Genomic DNA, 20,874 nt, shown 5'->3' on the forward strand with positions numbered 1-20,874 from the left:
AGAACACGGCCACGGCCATTTCAGGAAACCAGACACACATTTACCATGTGACCAGCTGTTGCCCTCAGGGATGTTAACCCCAGAGAAGTGACAGGAAGTCCACTAACACCCAGTATGTGACCGTTTGCCACAGCTTGATGCGTAAAAGCCCCATCCAGGCACGACCGAAGCACCCCACGGTGGGGAGACAGTGCAAACCCTGAAGTCCGTCCACGTCCGGGAGCAGCACCCAGGGGTGGCGGGAGCGCACTGTGGGCGTGTGCGGCGGTGCGGGTGGGTTTCAGGAGCGGCGTGTGGGATGAGAGGGCCAACCTCAGCAGTGTGTGCCATACCGTCTGCCACGTAACGTCCTTGAAGTCACGAAGGCGTGATGGCAGAAGCAGATGGGTGACTGCAGGGAGGCCGGGCGGTGGGTGAAGCGGGGCGAACGGGACTGTGGAGGGGTGACTTGGAGGAAGCCTTCGTGGAGGCGGGGTAACTCTGCGTCTTGGTCGAAGTGGTATTTCAGGAATCTACACGCACGCGTGGGGTGGAATGGACAGAACCAGCTGCACACACGGTCGAAGTGGTATTTCAGGAATCTACACGCACGCGTGGGGTGGAATGGACAGAACCAGCTGCACACACTATGTCGAGGCGGAGTCCCTCGTCGAAAGTGGACCATGACCAAGTCAGACGCCACGATAGGAGGAAATGGTGAAGAGGACACAGAATTTTCATGTATTCTCTTTGTAACTTCCTGTGAACCTACAATGTTTTCAAAATAAACTTTTTAAAAACGTCAAACCACGATTTAGACGTGGGTAGGTTCAGACAAGCGGTGGGCAGCAAGATGTCCGTTGGGAGGTGTTGCGAGACGCCCACATCAGTAGTGAAGGCTGCCAGCCCGTCCACGGTAGAGGGCTGATCGGTGCCGGTGCTCGGTGTTCGATGCACTGGCTGCGCCAGGAAAAGAGCAAACTGCTCTCCGTGTGCGGCACGCGTCATCCTCACTCTTCGGCAGCCCCCGACATCCCAGGGCTGTCCAGGAGGACACAGGGGAGCGGGTCGTGGCTAAGCGTCCCCTCTGGGATGTCTTTCTCAGGTTCCTGGTGTTCGGTCTCCTTGTGTGGCTTTTGTAGTTGTGGGTGTGTGAGCAAGGAGAGTGTGTGCACTTCTGTGTCCCTTCCCCCAGAGACGTGTGGCCGTCACGGTGGGAAAGCCTCACAGTGACCACGCCGCCCTTGCTGGACTTTACGTGGCACCATTTTCGGGAGCGTTACCCTAATTCTGAGGTGGGGTCAGGCATCCGGGCTCATTCCTTACACATTCCTGTTCAGAAAATGTTCACTGATGACGTCAGTGTGGCAGTGTTACTTAGTTTAGTAAGCGGCTCCGGTGTGTAAGACACTATTGTCAGAACTTCGCACAAGTCGTTTCGTGGAATCCCGCCATAGAGGACTGCACCGCCCTCCTGTCTCTCACAGATGCGGGGGCTGGAGCCAGGGACTGGTTCCAGCCGCCGAGTTACTAGCAGAGTGTGTTCCACTGTCTGTGTGCGCGCAGCACGTGCTTGCTTGATTCACACACACTCCTGGAGAGCACAGTTCCCTTCCAGGCCGCATTCAGGCCCTTCAGTACGAGATCTCACCAGAAACCCCGACGCCACGTCCGAGAACACTGTACGGTCCAGGATTCTCTGGTTCTTCATGTGCAGGACTGTATTTAAACAGTCTGGTCTTTCTTAGAAAACAGACATCAAGTTACCTAGGTTATACCCTGTTCCAGGCAGCTAGAAAAACTTTTTGCTAAATTAATCTTTTTTCTTTTTTTAATGTCTTCAATAAATCAATGTTTTATTTGGAAACTAATGATAACAGTGAAGCAGAAGTCAGGGTTTGTTCTGGAGTAATTTGTTTGACTTGGTTATCTTATCTCCTGAGTACGTCACAGTGGAAATAAATGACAAGTAGTGAGCAGAGGTGTCTGTTCTTTCTGAGTGTGAGTGAGTCCAGCCCCGGAGTTCTCCCCTCCGCCCCCGGCTCCGCCAGCCCTGAGAGCACCTTGCAAGACGCACCGCTGAACGCACCACCTGCCTCTGGGCTCAGATCAGCGTTTCCAGTGTCCGTAAAGCAGCTAGCAACTTGTGCATGTTCCTTTAAGTTCTTTGTGTAGCGCATGGCCCTTTTCCCACGTGCTTTTGACCAGAGGCACCCGACCTTTGGCGTCTCTGGGCCACACCGGAAGAAGAGTCTTCTCGGACCACACGTGAAATGCATTGGGACACGTAACCACCAAAGAATCCCGTGGTGTTTTAAGTAAATTTCCAATTTTGGGTTGGGCCATGTGCACAGCTGGCCTGGGCCCACGAGTTGGACACCCTGTTTTGACTTTGTACAACTTGACATTTGTAATTACACGTGTAACATAGTCTGTGTTGTACTGATCTGATTTCTTCCCTTGCAGGAATATATTAAAGGAATCTGTGAACCGGAACTGGAAGAGAGAGAATGCTACCCCAAGGCCATGCACTGCATTTTTGTCGGGGCGCAGAGCCTGTTTCTGAAGAGCTTGATCCAGGACACCTGTGCCGACCTCTGCGTTCTGGACACGGGTCTCCTTGGCATCCGAGGCAGCGCGGAAGCTGTGGTCATGGCCCGGAGCCACGTCCAGCAGTTCGTAAAGCTCTTCGAGAGCAACGAGAGCCTGCCCAGCGGTCAGAAAGAGTCAGAGGTGAAAAGGGAGTTCAAGCAGTTTGTGGAAGCCCGTGCAGACAGCTACACAATGGACCTGCTGCTGCTGCCCCCCGCCCTGAAGAAGGAGCTGCTGACCCTCACACAGGGGGAGGACGGCCTCTTTGAAATGGGAGACCACGCCGGCGCCCACGCAGCCCAGGACTCCGAGCAGGCAGAGTCTTTGCAGGGCGCTGCCCCGGGGCCGCACACCACCGCCGCAGATGGGGCAGTCCTGCAGCAGGAGGCGAGGAAGAAGGCTGGGTCCCCTGTGACCGAGCTCACAAAGCAAATGGACAACGTCTTGTCTGGCACAGGGGATGAGCTTTTTGTCCCGATAAATGGCCTGACCCCCGATGCAGAGGCGCTTTGCAAAGGCCGGGTGTGTCACAAAAGGCGGTCCTCTGACTCCGAAGAAAGGCACACGAAGAAACAGTTTTCTCTGGAAAGCGCGCAGGAGGCGGAGCTCCTACAGGACGGCAAGGCCTTGGCTGGGAGTGGGGCTGTCGACCTGTCCAACTCGCCTGCTGACCCTGACCTTGTGGGGCCAGATGGGAAGGACACTACTGAGGAAATGGAGCATAGTATCCTGGTCAACTTCTTCAAGACCATGGGCTATTCCCAGGAAATCGTCGAGAAGGTCATTCGGGAGTACGGGCCGTCCACCGAGCCGTTGCTGCTCCTCGAGGAAATTGAAAAAGAAAATAAAAGGTTCCAAGAAGACAGAGAGTTTCCATCAGGCACGGTGTCTCCAGAGACCAGCAGAGCCAGAGGTAAGGGCTTTGGCAGCAGCACGAACGAGCTCACAACGGATTCGGCCCCGAAGAAAACACAGGCCCACACGCAGCAGAGCGCGACGCACAGGTCTCCCCGGTCTCCACCCAAAGTCGAATCGAAACTGTGCACCTCCAACTGCAAAGTGAACACTTTCAGAACAGCGCCGGGGGAACCGAGACAAGACCCCTGGGGCTCGCATCAGAGCTATCCGGGGCACGTGGACCTTGAAACAGATGGCCCTGCACCCTCTGTCGCCCCTCTGAGTCCCAAAGAAGTCAGCTTTGTTTCGAGAGGGATGCCAGGTCACCAGTCCAGAATTCCCGCTTTTCCTGAAAACGGCCTGCGGCAGCAGGGAGAGCCCTTGCTGCCCACTCCTCTGAAGTCCGCCCCTGAGGGCCGCCCCAGCCTCTGCGGCTCTCCTCAGTCCAAGGCCGGCTCTCAGCCCTTCCCCCCGCCAGTGCTGCGGCCCCCGCTGTGCCCCTCGGCTGCTGACGCGAGGCTGGAGGGGACTTCCAATCACATTGACTGCTCGGTTACCGGCGTTCAGAGGTTTCGAGATACTCTGAAGGTGCCCTACAAGCTGGAGTTAAAAAACGAGCCAGGAAGGACAGATCTGAAGCACATCGTCATAGACGGGAGCAACGTCGCAATTACGTGAGTGCACTCTGCCAGTCCTGTGGCAGTCTCCAGTTGGGCCCCCGGCTGCGTCCCAGAATTGCACACATTTGTAGGAACTGTGTGCTGTGTGTCTGCTTGGTGGGTCTGTGGCCTTGCCTGGGGCTGGGGCGCGGCGGGGGAGCAGCTGGCTGGGAGAGCTGGGTCGTCCCATCTTCTAGAGTTGCGCACTTCGCTCTACCCTGGGGAGCCCACGCTTCTGGAAGCAGGAGATGACAGCCAATTCGTCTTTCCACGTGGTGTCACCCCGTGCTGTGCAGTGTAGACATGGGAGAATCCCTAGGTTCCTGATACCGGGAACGCCGCTGGGGTCAGGGCACGAGTGCCGCTGAAGGCGGAAAGCATTTTCTGTCCTCGCTGGCCGCAGCGCACGGGTGCCCAGCCAAGAGTGGGCCATGCCAGTAATGGGCTTTGCTCCCTTCCCCAGATAGCGCGCCCGCAGTCTGGTTCCCTAGGAGCCTCATCAGTGCGCCCTCCTTTGCGGGCCTCTGCTCTCACAGAAGTTCCTGGGTTTGCCTTTAGTGGAAACAGCTAAGTGATGGTTTCCGTGCAGCCTGGCCTGCCCCTGCGGGGGGCCGGGTGTCTTCCATGAGGGGCGGTTTAACATGGCGGCCGAGAAGGGGGTGGCAGCCCTTGGCCTGGGGCAGCTTGCTGCCTGCTGAGTTCCTTTGCTGCCTTCTCCCCTCCCCTCCCCTCCCCTCCCTCCCTCCCCTCCCCTCCCCTCCCCTTTCCCTGACCTGAAGGACATGCTCATCACCCATTTCAGTGACCAGCCGGGGAGGTCTCCCTCCGAGTCTTCAAAGTCAGCCGTTCCACTGACTTTGAAGAAGACCTGCGTTTCAAGACGGGCGCCGGAGTGGGAGCGGAATGAGAGGGGCTGCGGTGTGTCTCTGAATCGCCGAGGGCTCTGCGGTCTGTTTGGGGGGCGGCTGAGAGGTTCGTTCACCCCCTCCTCTCGCAGGGCTGCTCAGTGAGATTGCAGCTAAGCTTTCCTACTGAGATGTATGTGTTTAGCTATTTATTTGTTTTGTTAAATTTTTGTTAGCATTTTCAAATAACTACACAAGAAGGTAGCACAGGGCACAGGGAACCCCATGGCTGGGGTGCTTGGAGTGCCGGCGGCTGGCCGGTCACCCCGGCAGCTGGGCAGTTCTGGCCGCAGACGCAGTTTACCAGTTTCTCCCCACCCCCACCTGCCGCCTTCCCCCCAGGCCATTGTCTCAGATACGTTACTTCATCTACAAAATAAAAGGGTTCTTTTGAGTTTTATTTTTTGAGTGAGTGATTGATGCTGTTCTTTGCTAAAGGAAAGAGCCAACGTTCCAGTTAAAGTTAGAGGCGAGGCAGTGAAAATGCACGGATTGTGCCGTGAAAATGCACGGATTGTGCCGTCTTCGTTTGCAAACAGTGCTGCTTTGTTGTCACCGCCCTCGTTTGGGTGGCTCCTCGGGGGCACAGCCCCCACGGCAAGGGCACGAGGCAGTTGCGGTTGCCCCGCCGGAGCCCAGCCCCAGAGCCAAGCGATGGAGCGTGTAGGTCCTGGTTGGGAGTGACCATGACCCCCTTCTTCACCTTCTGCATGTGGGGAGACGTCCCAAGTCTGCTCCCAGAAGAAGGAATACAGGTGACACAGAGTCGATGGTGACCGTGACGCTCTTCTCACAGCCGTTTTGGAGCAGTCACTGTCTCCTAGTGGGGTGGCTGCTGGGCTTTGGGGCAGTCTGCACACTTGTCCCCTGGGCCACAGTGTCTCCCTCCCCCAGTCCGGGGACCGCCCCCCTCCTCGTGTGGCCTGGCACCCACGGGCGCAGCAGCGTCCCGGACAGCCTCTGAACCAGTGCCGGGAGGGTGGCCGCGAGCTGACTGGTGTCGTTTTTGTGAGAGCTGATTATTTTTCAAGGCTGTCGGTTTTCTTTGAATTCACAGATGTTTAAGTTTAAAAGCACCACTTTTACAAAGAAAACAGATTTGCAGTTTGATGTAGATTGACTTGAGAATATCAGTAATTAAAATTAACTTACTCTGGAAAGAAACTGCTCGTTGGGTGTGGGGTTTCATTTTGCAGTGATGAGATGTTTTGGAACAAGATGTAAGTGGTGGTTTTGCAAACTGGTGAATGTACTGAATGCTGCCGAGCTGTTCACTTCAGAAATGATTGTTTTGCTGTGTATACCTCACTCAAACTCTGTAAAAGTGGAAAGAAATTAACCCTTACTCTAAATTAGTTGTTTCGGTGTGAAGCGTGACTGTCCTTCGCACTGTCCATTCCACGGAGCGTGGGCGGGCACCTGGGCGGTTGCAGCCTGTGGAGTGAATGGAGCGAGGAGGAAGTTATTGAAGATCAGGCTTTTGTGAAACGACGCTTCACCACCCACTTACCCTTTGCAATTCTAGCTGCTTTTTCAATGATCATTTTAGATTAAAGTGTAACTAAGGCCATATATTTAATTCAGCAAGTGTTTGGGATCTTGAAGCCGAAACTCTTGTGTGACGTACCATACTTAATCTTTTAAAACATAAACCTCACAACAGTTTGGTGAGGTAAAGATTACCTGTGAGTTACATGCCATGAAGGAGGGGTGTATAAATGGGCTAAAAAAAATGGCCTAAAGACCTCGTCCATGGTGTGACACAGGGCAGGGTGGGGTCCCAGGCCTGGGCCCGCTGAGCCAGCTCGAGTGTCTGGCCCCGTCACTGGGGAAGTGGTTGAAACGGAAACCGGAGTCCTTAAGCAAGAGGTTCTTGGAACCCCACCCCAGCGCGCCCCAGGCCCACCCAGCCCTGGCCTCCCCTTGTCTCTTTGCCTGCGAGCTCAGGGTCTGCAGCTCGCACACGTGTGAGAAAACCTTGCGCGCCCCGCAGAGCACTGCTGATCAGACGGGTCTGGGCCGGGTTTTCCCCTCGTCGCCGTGAGTGAGTCAGAGGCTGAGTAAGTGGAAGCTGCTTGCGGTGAGCAGCCAGGCCTCGAGAGTGGCTGGTTCGCCCTGGACGCGGGTGGGCTGGCACTGCCACAGGGGGGCCTTGTCCAGGAGGGCAGGCAGTGTCCCACGTAGCTGAGGTGCCCCTTCTCGTGTGGAACTGTGCACTTTACCCGTTTTTCCTGCGCGTCTTTCTGGGCCAGAGTTCCAGGGCTGTTTTTATTGAAGTGGGAGCCGTAGAAGGAAATTCCTCTTTCCTGGGTAATTCAGAAAGAGATTTTTACTATTTCCCCACATGCCCGGTCTGGTTCTGTGACTGTCATCAGCTTTTATCAGTTCTCTGTCATCTGTCACCCACCTTCTCGCTTCGCACACCCCTCCTTCTGGGTGACTTGCCTGCTCTGGGGTGGGAAACAACCGCCGATGTGTGACGTGTCCCGCTGGTGCGGCGGCAGGGGCGGGGCGCTGCCTGGCCGCTTGGCCTGGTGCCCGTGTGTCTGCGGCCGGGCCTGGGAGTGCCCGCGCACCTCTCTGGCTGGGCTTCCCTGACCGCTACGGCAGGGGCTGGGGCAGGACGGACCCTCTCCAGTGTGGTGCGGACCGCCGTTTGGGTGCACTCGGTTTTCTCCCGGGGTTGTATTTTGGGTGGATGTCTGTGTTTTTCGCTAGAGATGTTTCAGGGCACCACAAGTGACTTGGTGTCATCAGGCTGTCGCGGCATCACCTCTAGGCCTGTCCTGGCTGTGATGCCATTAGAGTGACTTATCCTTTAAAGGATTAAAAAAAGAGACCCTTTCTGTCTACAAAAACTACCTCCAGTTCGTTTTCCTATAACAAATGTCACGTTGCTACATTCTTGCCCTATTTTTGACGCCTCTGGGTGCGCAGACCGCTGGGCCTTCTCGGGGGCACCATGCGTGGCCTGGGAGTGCCCAGCCTGGTGAGGTCTCTCCTCCGGGACTTGCTGGGGCACAGTGGGCTCCAGCCTCTAAACAGCACTTCCAAGGGGCCCTTCTGGACGCTCGATGTTTGCCGCGCGTCCAGCCCACTCCTCCTCCATGAGAACGCAGATCCGCGGGGGCAGTCCCACTGTGGGGGCCCAGGAAGGGCCCTGGGGGGGGGCAGGGGGCCGAGTCGGTCGCCCGCTCACCCGCCCTCTGGCAGCACAGCCTGGGCAAGTGGCTCCGTGCCTCCCGGGCTTTGCCTCCTGATTACTCGCCGGGCTGCCAGTGCACTGCCTCCCCAGGTTCCGTGTCTCGGGGGCACGGGGCAGGAAGGCATTGGGGGGAGTCCTAAGCCCCTTGTGGGGAGGAGCAGGGCAGGTGTGGGGGCTGCTGCAGGAGAGCAGGCTGAGGAAAGGCGGGACCCCTAGGCCCGTGTCAAGGTGTGGTGACGCACAGGGGCTGGTGGCCAGATCCCTTCTGACTAGTCAGGTGTGTGGGGCAGCCAGACACTGGACCTGTCTGAGACCTGGGGCCACGGCTCAGGGCCAGTCCAACGGGAGCTGGGGCTGGGTGGGCCCGCGAGCTCAAGGGGCAGGTCTTCCGGGGGAGGGACAGATCCACCCGGTTGGGGAGGGGAGCCAGGCCTGGAGGCGCAGGGCTTAATGTCCTGGGCACACAGGTGACAGTGGACCCAGGGGAGGTGCGTTCTGCCCGTGGGGCTGGAGCAGTGCAGTTGAGGGTGGTTTCTTTCTCATCTCACGGGTCAGCAAACGGGTTGCCACTGGCAAAACTTCAAACATTTTTTCAATCTTCACTTTTACTTAACTGCCAGAAAATAAAATGTAAATATTTTTTGTTTCTTTTAAAATTCGTTACCAGACTTTGGGCCGGCCGAGGGCATTTTTATCCCCTCTGCCAGGAGTTGTTCACCACCTGTTAGGGCGAACCTTTTCCCGTCGCCATGGCTACATGGCCCGGAGAGCCGGTCAGCCACGTGGCTGGCAGGGAACGCCCTCCTCTGCCGCTGGTCTGCTTTCTTGTCCTGCCGCCGGGGTCTGTCCTTCCATGGGGTGCCCTGCCGGGGCCCCAGGCCTTTCATCTCAGCCTCACCCCTGTGCCTTGCGATCCCCAGAAAGGGGCACAGAGCCCTCCACAGCAGGACGCCCAGCCCTGTGGTGCTCAACAGCTACCTCGGCCTCAGTGACAGGTGTCATAGTAGAATTCATGGAAGGTTCCGGATCGGAGTCCAGGGACCAGGCAGAGAGCTGTACAGTGGGCCCTTTGTCTAAAAATCAGAAGTAAGGAGTGCAGGGGACAAGCGGCAGGCGCCCCCGCCCCCCTTGAGCAGTCTCGTTGCCCCCACAGCCACGGCCTGAAAAGGTTCTTCTCCTGCCGCGGGATCGCCATCGCAGTCGAGTACTTCTGGAAACTCGGGAACAGGAACATCACTGTGTTCGTCCCTCAGTGGAGGACGAGGCGCGACCCCAACGTCACAGGTGAGGCGAGCCGACTGCCCTGGGTTTCTGGGTCGGTGTTTGGTGAGTGGGCTTGTAACTGCAGCGCACACCTTCTGTGGCACAGGCAGCAGCTTTGAAAGTGAAGTGGCAGGTGTGTTGCACCTGGGAAAAACCACCAGGGAGGGGACGGCAGGAGGGGCGCTCAGGCACGGGGCACAGCCACCCCAGCCACCTCCGCGGGGAGTCACACCGGAGTGCCCCAAAGCTTTCCTGAGACCTTGTGACCTTTATCCTTCCATTAAACTGGGTTTCTGCCCTTGTTTCAGTGAATTTCCTGGGGCAACACTGCTTAGTAAAAAAAATCTTTGGGTTTCAGGTGTCCAGTTCTGTAGTACGTCAAGTCAGATCTCTCCCTTTTTTAAAAAAAAAAAACTTACTTTTTTCCATCATGCTTTTTTCAGTATTATTTTTGAAAATGGTCACTTGATAAATTTGGAACCCATTGAAATAGGATGTCTTTTTAATGGTCTGCTTAATCGCTGATATAAATTATTTCTGCGAATCACATGGTCCTACACAGCCGACCTACAGGCCACACACACAGGCTTGGACTGACTGTGAATCGTGAAATTCGGGCTTGGGAGAAACTCGAGGTGGTCTGTTGCCCAGGCTCTGGTGGGAAGCCCCGGGGGAGGGCTTTCGGGCAGCTACCCCCAGAGGACCCCAGTGCCCAGGGAGGAGCAGCAGATTGGGAGGCGGGAGGCAGGAGAGGGCAGGACCTGCCCACCACACTGACCGGGAAGTCCCACTCGGCCCGTGCTCCCCGAGGGGCAGCTGCCCACCCAGCAGGTGCCGGTGGGCGGGGCAGACCCGCGATCCGGAGTCACTTCTGCCCATCAGCCCTGGGCTAGTCTGGTGGGCCCGGTGCATTGCGCGTGGCCGGGACGGTGAAGCCCTGTGTCGGCGCAGGCGCACGAACCCACGCTGAGCACCCTTGTGGTACAGCAGGGACAGGGTCTCAGGCCCTGAGCATCGGCTGCCTTTTTGCCCCCGCGACTGGTCTTCTGGACGGTGGCTCTGGCCCCCCCTTCCCTCTGTCAGGACACCCCTGTGAGAATCAGCCAGTGTTCGCACCAGTGACTGAGTGGCTGGGGTGGCAGCCGGAGGGGGACTGTGACTAGCTCTTGGTGGGGACCCTGCAGGCCTTGCTGGGGTCCCAGCAGAGCAGCAAGACAGCGGGCCTTGGCCGTCACCCTCGTCCGATGTTGCTTGTCACATCGCTGTCCAAAAGTCCTTGATAGTAGGGCTCATCACTTACAGGTTTGTGGCTCACTCTGGTTCATTTAAGAAGCAGATGAGCTGAACTTTTTTATGTTCAAAAATTGCTTGTCCGTTTCTACATTGCATCTGCCTTAGCACATTATGTGCTTGACTCTTCCTCCCGTGCGTTAGTGACGTAGAGTCTGCCCGAGTCGGCAGAAACACAGGGTCCCCAGCACGCTCCACGTGAAACATTCGGGGTGCATTCATTTACTTGAACGGCGGGGAGACAGTCCTTTTCTGAACGTGTATCCAACTTGTTCCGTAAACAGAGCAGCACTTCTTAACCCAGCTCCAGGAGCTTGGAATATTGTCTCTGACTCCCGCTCGGATGGTCTTTGGAGAGAGAATTGCTTCCCATGACGACAGGTATGAAGGCCACTTTCCTTCTGAGGTGGGCGGGGAGGGAGGAGCCGCCCGCTCCTGGGGCACGTCATCCGGACCCCCATCCTGAAGGGGCTCGCTGCACTCGGTGGGGGCGGAGAATCTGCATACGACTGGTCGTTAATGTTGCACATTTACTCATCTCCGCTGTACGGGTGCAGGAACGTTTTAGATGAGCTGTTAGAATTTGTCGGTCTTTTGAAATAAAACACGACTGGGAACCCATGAGGAAAAGCAGGTATTGAATTCACAGTCTTTTGGTGCATGCTAAAAGTAACCTGTTTTGTCTCAGCTTTCTTGGTGCTCAGGCGCGGTCCTTCTGCCTGGGCCCCCAGTGTCCCCTCCGAGCAGTGGGAGGAGGCCTCGGCTGACGGGGCGGGGGCGTCTGCAGGCTGGTGTGTCGCTTAGAAAGCAAGTGCCCGTCCAGCCCCCAGACCCTTTACATCTGCCTCTAAAAGCCTCGCCAAGGGCCGGGCAGCGCCCCCGGGACGCATGATTCAGACGCACTCCCTGTCCTGAGCAGCTTCCGACCTGTAGCGGAGTCCAGACGTGACCAGTGGCACGCAGACCAGTTCCCCACCCTGTCGGGGGCCGAGGCAGCAGGAAGAAGCCTGCAATATCCGCAGACACCTGAGTGGTGGCTGCCTGTCCTGCAGTCACCTCTTTGTGTGCCTTTGGCCTGTGCCACTTACAGCCCTAGCAGGTTTGCCTTGGTGTTCCCCGCCCCCGAGCACGCCCCCCACTGGGGACTGAGTTTAGCTTGGAACCCAAGCTAGTGGGTGGCAGTCCGGTGGGTGAGAAAGGGGGCTTGGCGGGATTGGGGGCTTGGCGAGGACTGCCCACATTTGTCCAGCAGGAGGGCCAGGGGCTTCTCTCCACAGCCCCAGCCTCCAAGTAGCACCAGAGGAAGCCGAGGGACCTGCGGGGGGCGGGCCCTGGGGGCTCAGGTGGCAGTGTGGGCAGCAGGGCTCGAGGGCCTGGCCTGGGGGGCCTCAGGACCGCTCCCCAACTGCAGTGCCTGCCCCTGGCTGGCGGGGCCCAGCCCTCAGACTCAGTCCTGGTTGCTGTGGCTCCCTGGGCCTGGAGCGGACAGGAGCACAGGTCCTGCCCTGCCGCACGTGCACACGGTGGCGGGGCCGACGTCCTCGCCTCCTCTGGGCAAACGTCGCCACTCACCACCCTCGCCAGTTAGAAGCAACTCGTGAAGTCCTCACTAATCAGTCCAAAGTGCTGAATCCTGTTTACTTTCCAAGGTTTGCTCAGGTCTCTGAAACGGATGACTCTTGTTTTCTTGTTCTTTAACTCCTCTATTTTATTTTTTAAGATTTTACTTATTTATCTTTAGAGGGCAAGGGAAAGAGAGTGTGAGAGAAACATCAATGTATGGTTGCCTCTTGTGCGTCCCCTGTTGGGACCTGGCCTGCAACCCAGGCATGTGCCCTGAGTGGGAATCGAACCACAGTCCTTTGGTTCACAGGCCCGCGATCAGTCCACTGAGCCACACCAGCCAGGGTGTGTATCTTTTCATAAACTGCATTTGAGTGAATCAGTAACTCAGAAGACAAACTGGGAGCTCTGGACATGTCGTCTTCAGCCAGGGCAGAAGAGGGGAGCCTGTGGGAAGGGGGCCCGCGGGGCTGGCAGCCACGCAGCCGGCCTCAGCGCCAGCCCCTGCAGTGCTCAGGCCCCCGCGTCCTTTGACCACCACCACTGACGGTGAGACGGAGTTTCGGGAAGACGTGTAAATGCAGTATGAGAACCGGGTCTCCGTTCCTAACCGTGCTGGCGATTTCAGAGGTGTTCCACATTTCCGGCTGGCCTGCGGCTGACGGCCTGACCGGCATGGCGCCTGGCCATGGCTGAGCACTCGGTGCCCCTGCGAGGAGGGCCCCGTGTTTTCGTACGGTGCAGTCCCCTGCCCACGGTCACCTCTCTCCTGTCTCCGCAGGTTTCTGCTGCACTTGGCGGACAAGACTGGTGGCATCATTGTAACGAATGACAACTTCAGAGAGTTCGTGACTGAGTCCGTCTCCTGGAGGGAAATTATTACGAAAAGGTAGCAGTTTCTTCTTTGTCCTTGCTGGGATGGTTTCACTGTCTGCTGTGGCTGTGTTTGCTTTGTGTTTGTTCTGTGCTCACCTTGGCCCTGCAGAGAGCAAGGTGGGGACACCGGAGTGCCCAACCCCACAGGATGTCCTGTCCCTCCGGCCAAGTAGCAGGACCGGCACCCATCAGCGGAGCCAGCAGGTGCAGGGTGAATGCTGTGGTGCCGAGGCTGCCTGCCCAGGGGCCAGTGGCCCTGTCAGGAGGCAGGACACACCCTCTGTGTTTGCGCCATCAACTCTGCTGCTGGCTGCGGACGCAGCAGAAACGGCCTCCAGGGAGACCTGCTGAGGGAGGCTTCAGCAAGCCCCCAGGCCCCCGTGCTTGACTCGGCCATGAGCGAGCTGGGTTCCCGGGTCTGACTCCAGTGTGGGGGGTGTGCAGCGGGGTCCCCCCACATCAGCACACAGTCTCAGACACCAGCATGGCATGTGATACCCCATTGAGATACCAACCACCGAGAGGGAGCATTGGACCCCACAGCTAGGGTTTCCCCTCCCTCCCCACAAACACACACATTCAGACCCGTCGCCAGCCCAGGCTTCTCACCAGCCAGGTGCCAAAGGCCCTCTGCAGCTCAGAATGCCAGTTGCAGGTCCACATTGTCACCTGCACTGTTGACCAACCAGCTGTAGGTGGGGGGTCCCACAGCCCCTTCATGGGGTGGCCCACGAAACTCGGATTTTATTCGTTTATTTTTAGAGGGGAGGGAGGGAGAAAGAGGGAGTGAAACATCAACTGGTTGCCTCTCAAGTGCCCCCCATGAGGGACCTGGGCCACAACCCAGGCGAGTCCCCTGACTGGGAATTGAACCAGTGACCTTTTGGTTTGTAGGCCAACACTCAGTCAGTCCACTGAGCCACACCAGCCAGGGCATCAGATGGCCTGTTTATTGTAAAAGCACGTGACTCAGGAACAGCCAGGGGAAGCCGTGCGCAGGGCAGGGCATTCGGAGGGGTGGGGGCTTCCAGGCCCCTCCGAGCACCCCCCTGTCACTGTGCCCTCCCATGGTCCCCAGTCCAGAAGCTCTGGGGACACCACCCCCTTGGGGGCCTGTGGGAACTCCAGGAGCAGGTTGCCTGATGGCACCTCCATCCCTGCTCCCCGTGAGGAGATGCCCCTGGCAGCCAGCCTTCACCTGCGGCGCTTCCAAATGTCACCTCATCACTATTACAAAGCACCCTCTCGCACTCCACACCTGGGACGTGTGGAGGGTGTCCAAGCTGTGAGCCAGGACTCAGGGGTGAAGACCACAGCTCTGTGAGAGCTGTGTTTTGGCTCCTGAGTGACCAGAATGCATGGTTCTTAAAACCATAGTATCCTGTTCGGGTTTGATAACAACTGGGGTGCTGTGCAGAGGGCCCCTCGGCGGGGAGGGGGCGGTGCTGCTGTTTATCACCCAGTGCTTCCTCGGGCTCTTCGTCCTCAGGTTAACCCTCCACACTGAGAACGTGCTGGAATGCCATCTAAAGCACAGTCAGGGCTGAGCGTGCACGGCCCCGAGTCTGTTACTGTTGCTGATGCCCTGGACGTTCCTAGCTGCCTAAGGATCCAGGCGCTCGGGCCTCCAGGATGAAGGTCCAGATGACCAGTGACTGACAACCAAACACAGGGTCCGCGGCATGCCAGGCTGAGCACGTGTGTCGGCCTTGAGAGTGTGAATGAGCATGGCGCCAGGTGCGTGCGAGCCAGCACGCCTGGGTGGTCGCCCAGTGGGTCCCACGGTTGCCTCGTGTCTGATATTTATATTTTGCTAATCACAAGGGAATTATACAAAAATGACGTTTTGCTCTCAGTGTTCAGGTAAGAGTTAATTACTGGATGCATTTTCACCCATGCAATGTTAAAAAGCCCTCGGTAGCTGAACTGAGAATTGGTCTCTGACCTCTGGGCACGGCTAACAAGCCAGTAGTCAGTCTCCCAGGACTGGTTTCTGTTGGGTCTCTGCCCCGGGCTCGCTGTCCGTGCTTTCTGGACCCTGGTCTGTGTGCACGCGCTCGGCACTCATCTGCGCACACGCGCTGGTCTGTGTACACCTGCTCGTCTGTGTGCACGCACATGCAGGTGCGTTGAGTGCGTGGAGGCCCGTTCGCACACCAAGTGACTGCTCTCCAAACCCACCAGAGAAGGCAGAAATCCGAATGTGCATGACAGAGGCGCACTTGGACTTGGGTTTCCTTACATTTTTCCAGGCTTGATAAGTTACACTCAGCTGACCTGAGATTCTGTTTCTTCAGGTATCATACTGTCTTCCTTTTTTAAAAGGCTGTCGCATGGGTTTGCCAATGGATACGCTAAAAAACTTTCGTGGCCAAAAGCTGTTCTGAAAGCAAGGGCTTATTGCGCCTCTGCTCACCAGAAAGGGGCCCTGGCCAGCTGCATGGAGTCTGAACTGCCAGCAGCAGGGCTGTGGGGAGAGGACAGCAGCCCCTGCCCTGGGGTTAGGGCGCTTTTACACGTTAGGTTGGGAGAGGGAAGACGTGAGCTGCTTGCAAAGAATGCACACTAGAGGGGGCAGGAAGAGGTGCAGGGGCAGAGCCCACCAGGAAGAGACGACTGCGTTGACGGGTAGTGGCGTCTGGCGGAGGACGATCAGAGCCCCCCCGTCCCAGTCGGGAGTGCGCGCCCACTGGGCGGCTCTCCCGAGCTACTGGCTGACTACCTGCCGCTCACTCACCACCAGCGGTAACTTCCTGTAGGCTGTCCCAGGGCGGTTTTCGGCCCCGGGACACGTCCGTCCAAAATCGGGCCCTGTGCTGCGCCCTTCGTGTCCTGAGCTTCGTCCGTGGGGCTGGGAGTCACGCTGACAGGCCACTCGCTTCCCAGGCTCAGGCGGGTTCCTCACTCTCCTGGGCATCTGAGGAGAGATTAAAAGGGACGTGGGTCTGCTTTTGCTCCGTGGGCAGCTAAGCAGCCCTGTGACTTCGTAGGTGCCTGTCACTTAGGACGCCGATGGCTACACGTGCCCAGCGGGGCTGCGGTCGGAGCTCGGCATCCCCCCAGCCCTGCCGTCCTCTGTTGCAGGCTGCTCCAGTACACCTTCGTGGGGGACATCTTCATGGTCCCCGACGACCCCCTGGGAAGAAGCGGGCCGCGGCTGGAAGACTTTCTCCGGAAGGACGTGCCCCTCAGGTAGCGTCCTGTCCCGGGTGCTGCGTGCAGACCCCTTCGCTGTTCTCTCTGCTCTTCTTGTGCAGGCACTGTCTCTGGGGACCGGACACGGCCTTTTATTTTTTAAAAAATGGTCTTAGATAGTTAGTGCTGGTGCTGTGTACGTGGAAACTAATCGAGCAAACACTCTCAAAAGACCGAACCTTCGTTTGTGGTCCTGTCGATTTTGATCTTTTTGGTTCTAACCCTGGGAGGGCTGGGGGCCAGGCCTTCCCTCTGGGTCTGAGAAAACAAAGCAGGTTTGGCTGATGGTCACTTGTTAGCAAGGCCACTGAGACTCAGCCTGTGCACCTGGGTGTCTCCCCATGATCACACGCACAGCCCTTCGCTGTGAACCACCACCTGAGGGGCCACCTGTGACTTCCCACCCTCTGAATGGAGAAGCCAGTGTTCTGGATATTTCTGAAACTGATTTGGAGCTTGCCATTTTCTTTGTGTGGTTTGGGTTTGTTGTATGGATTTTTGTTTTGTTTTCGACTCGATGTTAGTGTCGCTTCTCTCCCCAGCACGCTCCGGCGGTGGACCTCGCTCCCGGCAGCGTACCCTCTGCCTGATCAGCGGGCCCTGTAACCCAGCACCCGCCTCTGTCATTAGAACCGAAACAGACCACCCTTCCGGTGTTTGCCAGCCACAACCCCGGCTTGCAGGGCAGGGGCACCTGTTGGGGGCATTGCCATTCACGGGGCAAGACCCTTTCTGGTTCTAGGCTTGCATTGGGGCCCAGGGGTGTCCATGGGGGGACCAGTGCAGTTCCGCCTTCTGGTCTTTTCAGTCACCTCCTGTTGGAGTTCCTGTGTGGACGAGGCGTAGTGCCCAGAGGCCCTGCTTCTGTCCCCGCATAGAGAGAGTGGCAGCCGTTCCCAGCCCACTGGACACCAGTGCCCTGTTCCCTTCCCAACGTCCTACCTTGAAACCCGCCGCAGAGATTTGAGACCCAAGGCTTGCGGGACCTCAGGCTCCTGGGTCAGAGCTAATGGAGGGCATGCTCTCTGGCTCCTCTCCCAACCCAGGCCTGCCGGTGGCTGGGCCAGCCCTGCTGCTCACCTATTGGCTCTTCACAGCTGTTAGGAGCCCATTAGGAAGTTCGTCACATGCCCATGTGCGCACAGGGTGTGGGCGCTGACACCTGGTCCAGAGCTCAGGTTGAGGGAGCAGCCCCTGATTGGGTGGGGGGGCTACCATCTGTCTGCCCACAGGGGTCCCTGTCTGAGGCCTGTCCAGCCGCGCCTCGTACAGAATCAGTGTCCAGAAGAGCCCCAACACCCGTCTGTCTGGGGTGCCCTGGTGCTGCTGGTGCGCTGGGGTGCACAGCCAGACTGCGGCTGGGGTGGCTCGTGAGGAGCTGCCGCTCCCTGTGTCGGCTCCTCGGACATCAGGGGGCAGCTCGAGGGTCTCCCGTCGGTCCTACAGCCCCACTCACTGGACTCGCTTCTGTTCGCAGAGACATGCAGCCCCTGCTCACCGCCCTGCCGAACGTGGGCGTGTTTGACCCCAGCTTCAGAGGCCCGGGCGCCCCGGCAGCCAGCACCAGCCACCAGCCTCCAGCACGGGGTCAGGGCCCCCCGCCCAGCCACTGGCTTCCTCAGCAGCCCCGCTTCCCGCCCCTGCCCGGCCTCCCACAGAGCCTGCCCATGCCGGCCCGGAGGTCCTCGGCCGAGACCAGCGAGCTGCGAGAGGCCCTGCTCAAGATCTTCCCGGACTCGGAGCAGCGGCTGAAGATCGACCAGATCCTGGCGGCCCACCCGTACATGAAAGACCTGAACGCGCTCTCGGCCATGGTGTTGGACTGAGGCCGGCGCGCGGCCGAGGCGGGGGCAGCCGTGTGAAGAGCCAGCTCCCGGTGGGTGTGTTGTCATTCACAGAAGAAAACAGGTGTCCGTGTCAACACCCTGGGTTTTCAAAGCCAGCTTTTTTCTACATATAAATTATGCTGCTATTACAGATTTAACATTTTCTGTAAAAGGAAAGTCTACGTTTTCTGCCTGTTCAGAACTGTTTAATAGCAGTTACTCTTGAGTGTATTGACATTTTTATGTTTTTTAAACTATTTTCCTTAAAGCTGAAAATATTGACAAATGGATATAATTAGCCTTTTTAAATAAAAAAAAAAAAGAAGAAGACCTGCTTTCTTAGGGAAAGCAGGACCTCTTAAAGTATATTTTCTTGCAATGACTATGTCCCGCCCACTAACAGGAAGTATGGGCGTCCCCTCCCCTCCCCTCCCCCAGAATCAGAGTCAGTAAGAGTCAGTTTTGTTCCCATGGGGTCCTTCACCCGAGCGGATGGTGAGTGTGGCCTGGGTGCCACTAGATGGCACCTCATGCCCAGTTGTGGGGCACGGTGGGGCGACACCAGGGCTCTCAGGCTCCAGGAGTGCCACCCCTCTCCCCCACCACCCGCACAGGGGGTGGGGCCTCTGTGGTCCCACCCAGCACTGTGGGGCTGGGCCTGCTCCCCTGACCTGACTCTAGAGGTCGGCTCTTAGCCTCAGAAGATAACAGTGGGCAGTGAGGAAGTTGGGTCAACGGCCCTGTTGTTACGGTCATCTTGTGTCCACAGCCATGGGAGACAACCCATGGGAACTTTGTGCAGCTTTGCCAAAAAATGGTTTTCTATTTTCAAAATGACCCCAGCCAGTAAATAGCTTTAGTAGCTTCCGTGGGCGCCTGACCCCCAGGTCCGTCTCTGGTGTCCTCGCGCGCCACCCCTCCCGTGAGCCCCTTGGCGCCGCTGTGTCTTAGCGTCCCGTTCTCAGTGTTACCCAGACTCTGTGCCGTGAAGTTCTTCTGGGCAGGCTGTTCAAACATCCTCTCTCTTCTCCGGACCTTAAAGGGCTTTGTACTTCATACCTGTCCTCTCGCCAGGCCGCTCACAGTCCGTGTCCTGCCCGCCCTGTGGACCAGAGCTCTCCCGGCCCCAGCAACCACCGCTGGGGGCTGGTTTGCCCCCAGTGCCTCCCTGGGTGCTCCCTCCAGGTGGATAGATTTTTTACTTCCATTGGTTTTTTTCGCTTGGATGCCTTCAGCACGCCGATGTGGAGCCGGCGGCAGCTTCTGCTCCGGGGCAGGTGCCCAAGTTGCCCAGCCATGGGCCAGGAGGTAGAGTGTCTGGGGTGGGCCAGGAAGGGGCTTCAGGTGGGCACAGCTGCTTCAGGTGGGAGGTCTGGGGCTGTGTTGTTGTGACTCTGACCTTCAGGGTCAAGGTTTGGCTTGGCAGCCCTGCTGATCCAGAAGTTCTTTTCCAGAGAAGGACTCAGACGGCGGCCCGGCCCCAGTTGCCAAGGCACAGCCGCAGGCCTGCCTGCAGGGGGGCTGGGCAGGCTCCGACCTTTGACCTTGGAGCTATGAATTGTTTATGAGAGCCCTGCCTGCCCCTTCCTGTGGGAAGGTGGGTGCAGACGGCTAAGCGAGAGGAGTACGGAAAAGCATTAATTCCTTATCTTGATAAATCATAACAGGAAGCATGATTCACAGGACCTTCTGAAGTTCATCAAGTGTAGTTAAATTTAGTACTTAAAACCTCAATCTTCACCTCCTCTCGTTCTTGGCCTCCTTGACACTCATTGAGCTCACGATTGTTTCTCGGTGGCGCACCCACCTCGGTCTGTCCCAGCCCCTGTCCGCACAGGCTCCTGTGTGCAGTGGCTCCCCGTTCTGCTGGTCGCGGCCGCTGCTCTCCAGTGGACACCGTCCACTGCTCGGGTCGTCAGGTCCAAGAGTGAGCGGGTGGTGGTGCCCACCTTCGCCCCAGGCCCCAGGCCTCTCCTCTGGGAGGAGATGGGCCAACCTTTGTTAGCCTGGGTTCGAGACCCTGGGGGCCGTCAGCTAGACCAGTGAGGAGGCACCAGGCGGTCCTAGGTGGCTGCTCACCGTGCTCTGGCCAGCTCACCTGTGTCCTGGCCGTGTCGCTGGGGGTCGGCCCGTGCAGCCCTCGGGGTTTGTGAGCGGAGGAGGGGTCTGCCCTGCCCGGCTGCGGCCCCAGCACAGTCCCATCTGCACCTGGAAACCCAGGCACTCCCCCGGGTCCCAGCCTGCCTCCCCGCACCCCGAGACAGGTCGGCCTCTGGGCAGCCCTTCCCTGGCCGGTCCGTGGCCTCGCCACCTTGTCTCCTTTCTGGTCTCGTTCCTGTCGCCTCCCGACCAGTTTGCTCAGTTACCCTGACTCGCTGCTTCACCTGCTGCTGCCTCGTTCTCCGCGGGCCTCAGACCTTTTAAAGTCGGGTAACCTGACTTCCTCTGGGCACCGTCTTCGTTCACTGCCATTTCCCCTTCCCGCCCCGTGCCTCGCTCCTCAGTGTGCAGGTTGGCCGCCCCCCGGCAGCAGCTGCCATCTGCATCCGCTTGTGGCGGAGGGTCACCTCTGCCCGTCCTCAGCGTCCACACTCAGTGACCACGCACTTGACACCACTGACCTT

The 20,874-nt window shown here is 58.0% G+C and overlaps 1 protein-coding gene across 2 annotated transcripts in view; it reads left to right on the forward strand.

Annotated features, from left to right (window-relative positions):
• N4BP1 (NEDD4 binding protein 1) overlaps nucleotides 1-19,058 on the forward strand; it is a 32,839-nt gene extending 13,781 nt beyond the window's left edge. The window contains exons 2-7 of one of the 2 annotated variants that reach the window (XM_037066369.1): nucleotides 2,446-4,142; nucleotides 9,391-9,521; nucleotides 11,075-11,171; nucleotides 13,135-13,242; nucleotides 16,314-16,421; nucleotides 17,902-19,058. In XM_037066369.1, coding sequence (XP_036922264.1) covers nucleotides 2,446-4,142; nucleotides 9,391-9,521; nucleotides 11,075-11,171; nucleotides 13,135-13,242; nucleotides 16,314-16,421; nucleotides 17,902-18,250 — 2,490 coding nt within the window. In that variant the 3' untranslated portion in view covers nucleotides 18,251-19,058. The remainder of the gene's footprint in view (nucleotides 1-2,445; nucleotides 4,143-9,390; nucleotides 9,522-11,074; nucleotides 11,172-13,134; nucleotides 13,243-16,313; nucleotides 16,422-17,901) is intronic. The other variant, XM_037066370.1, reaches the window with a different exon arrangement.
• Nucleotides 19,059-20,874: the final 1,816 nt, after the last annotated feature.

The sequence above is a fragment of the Sturnira hondurensis genome, unplaced genomic scaffold (genome assembly GCF_014824575.4).
Source record: "Sturnira hondurensis isolate 20B ecotype Veracruz unplaced genomic scaffold, ASM1482457v3 Scaffold0016617, whole genome shotgun sequence".
NCBI lineage: Eukaryota > Metazoa > Chordata > Mammalia > Chiroptera > Phyllostomidae > Sturnira > Sturnira hondurensis.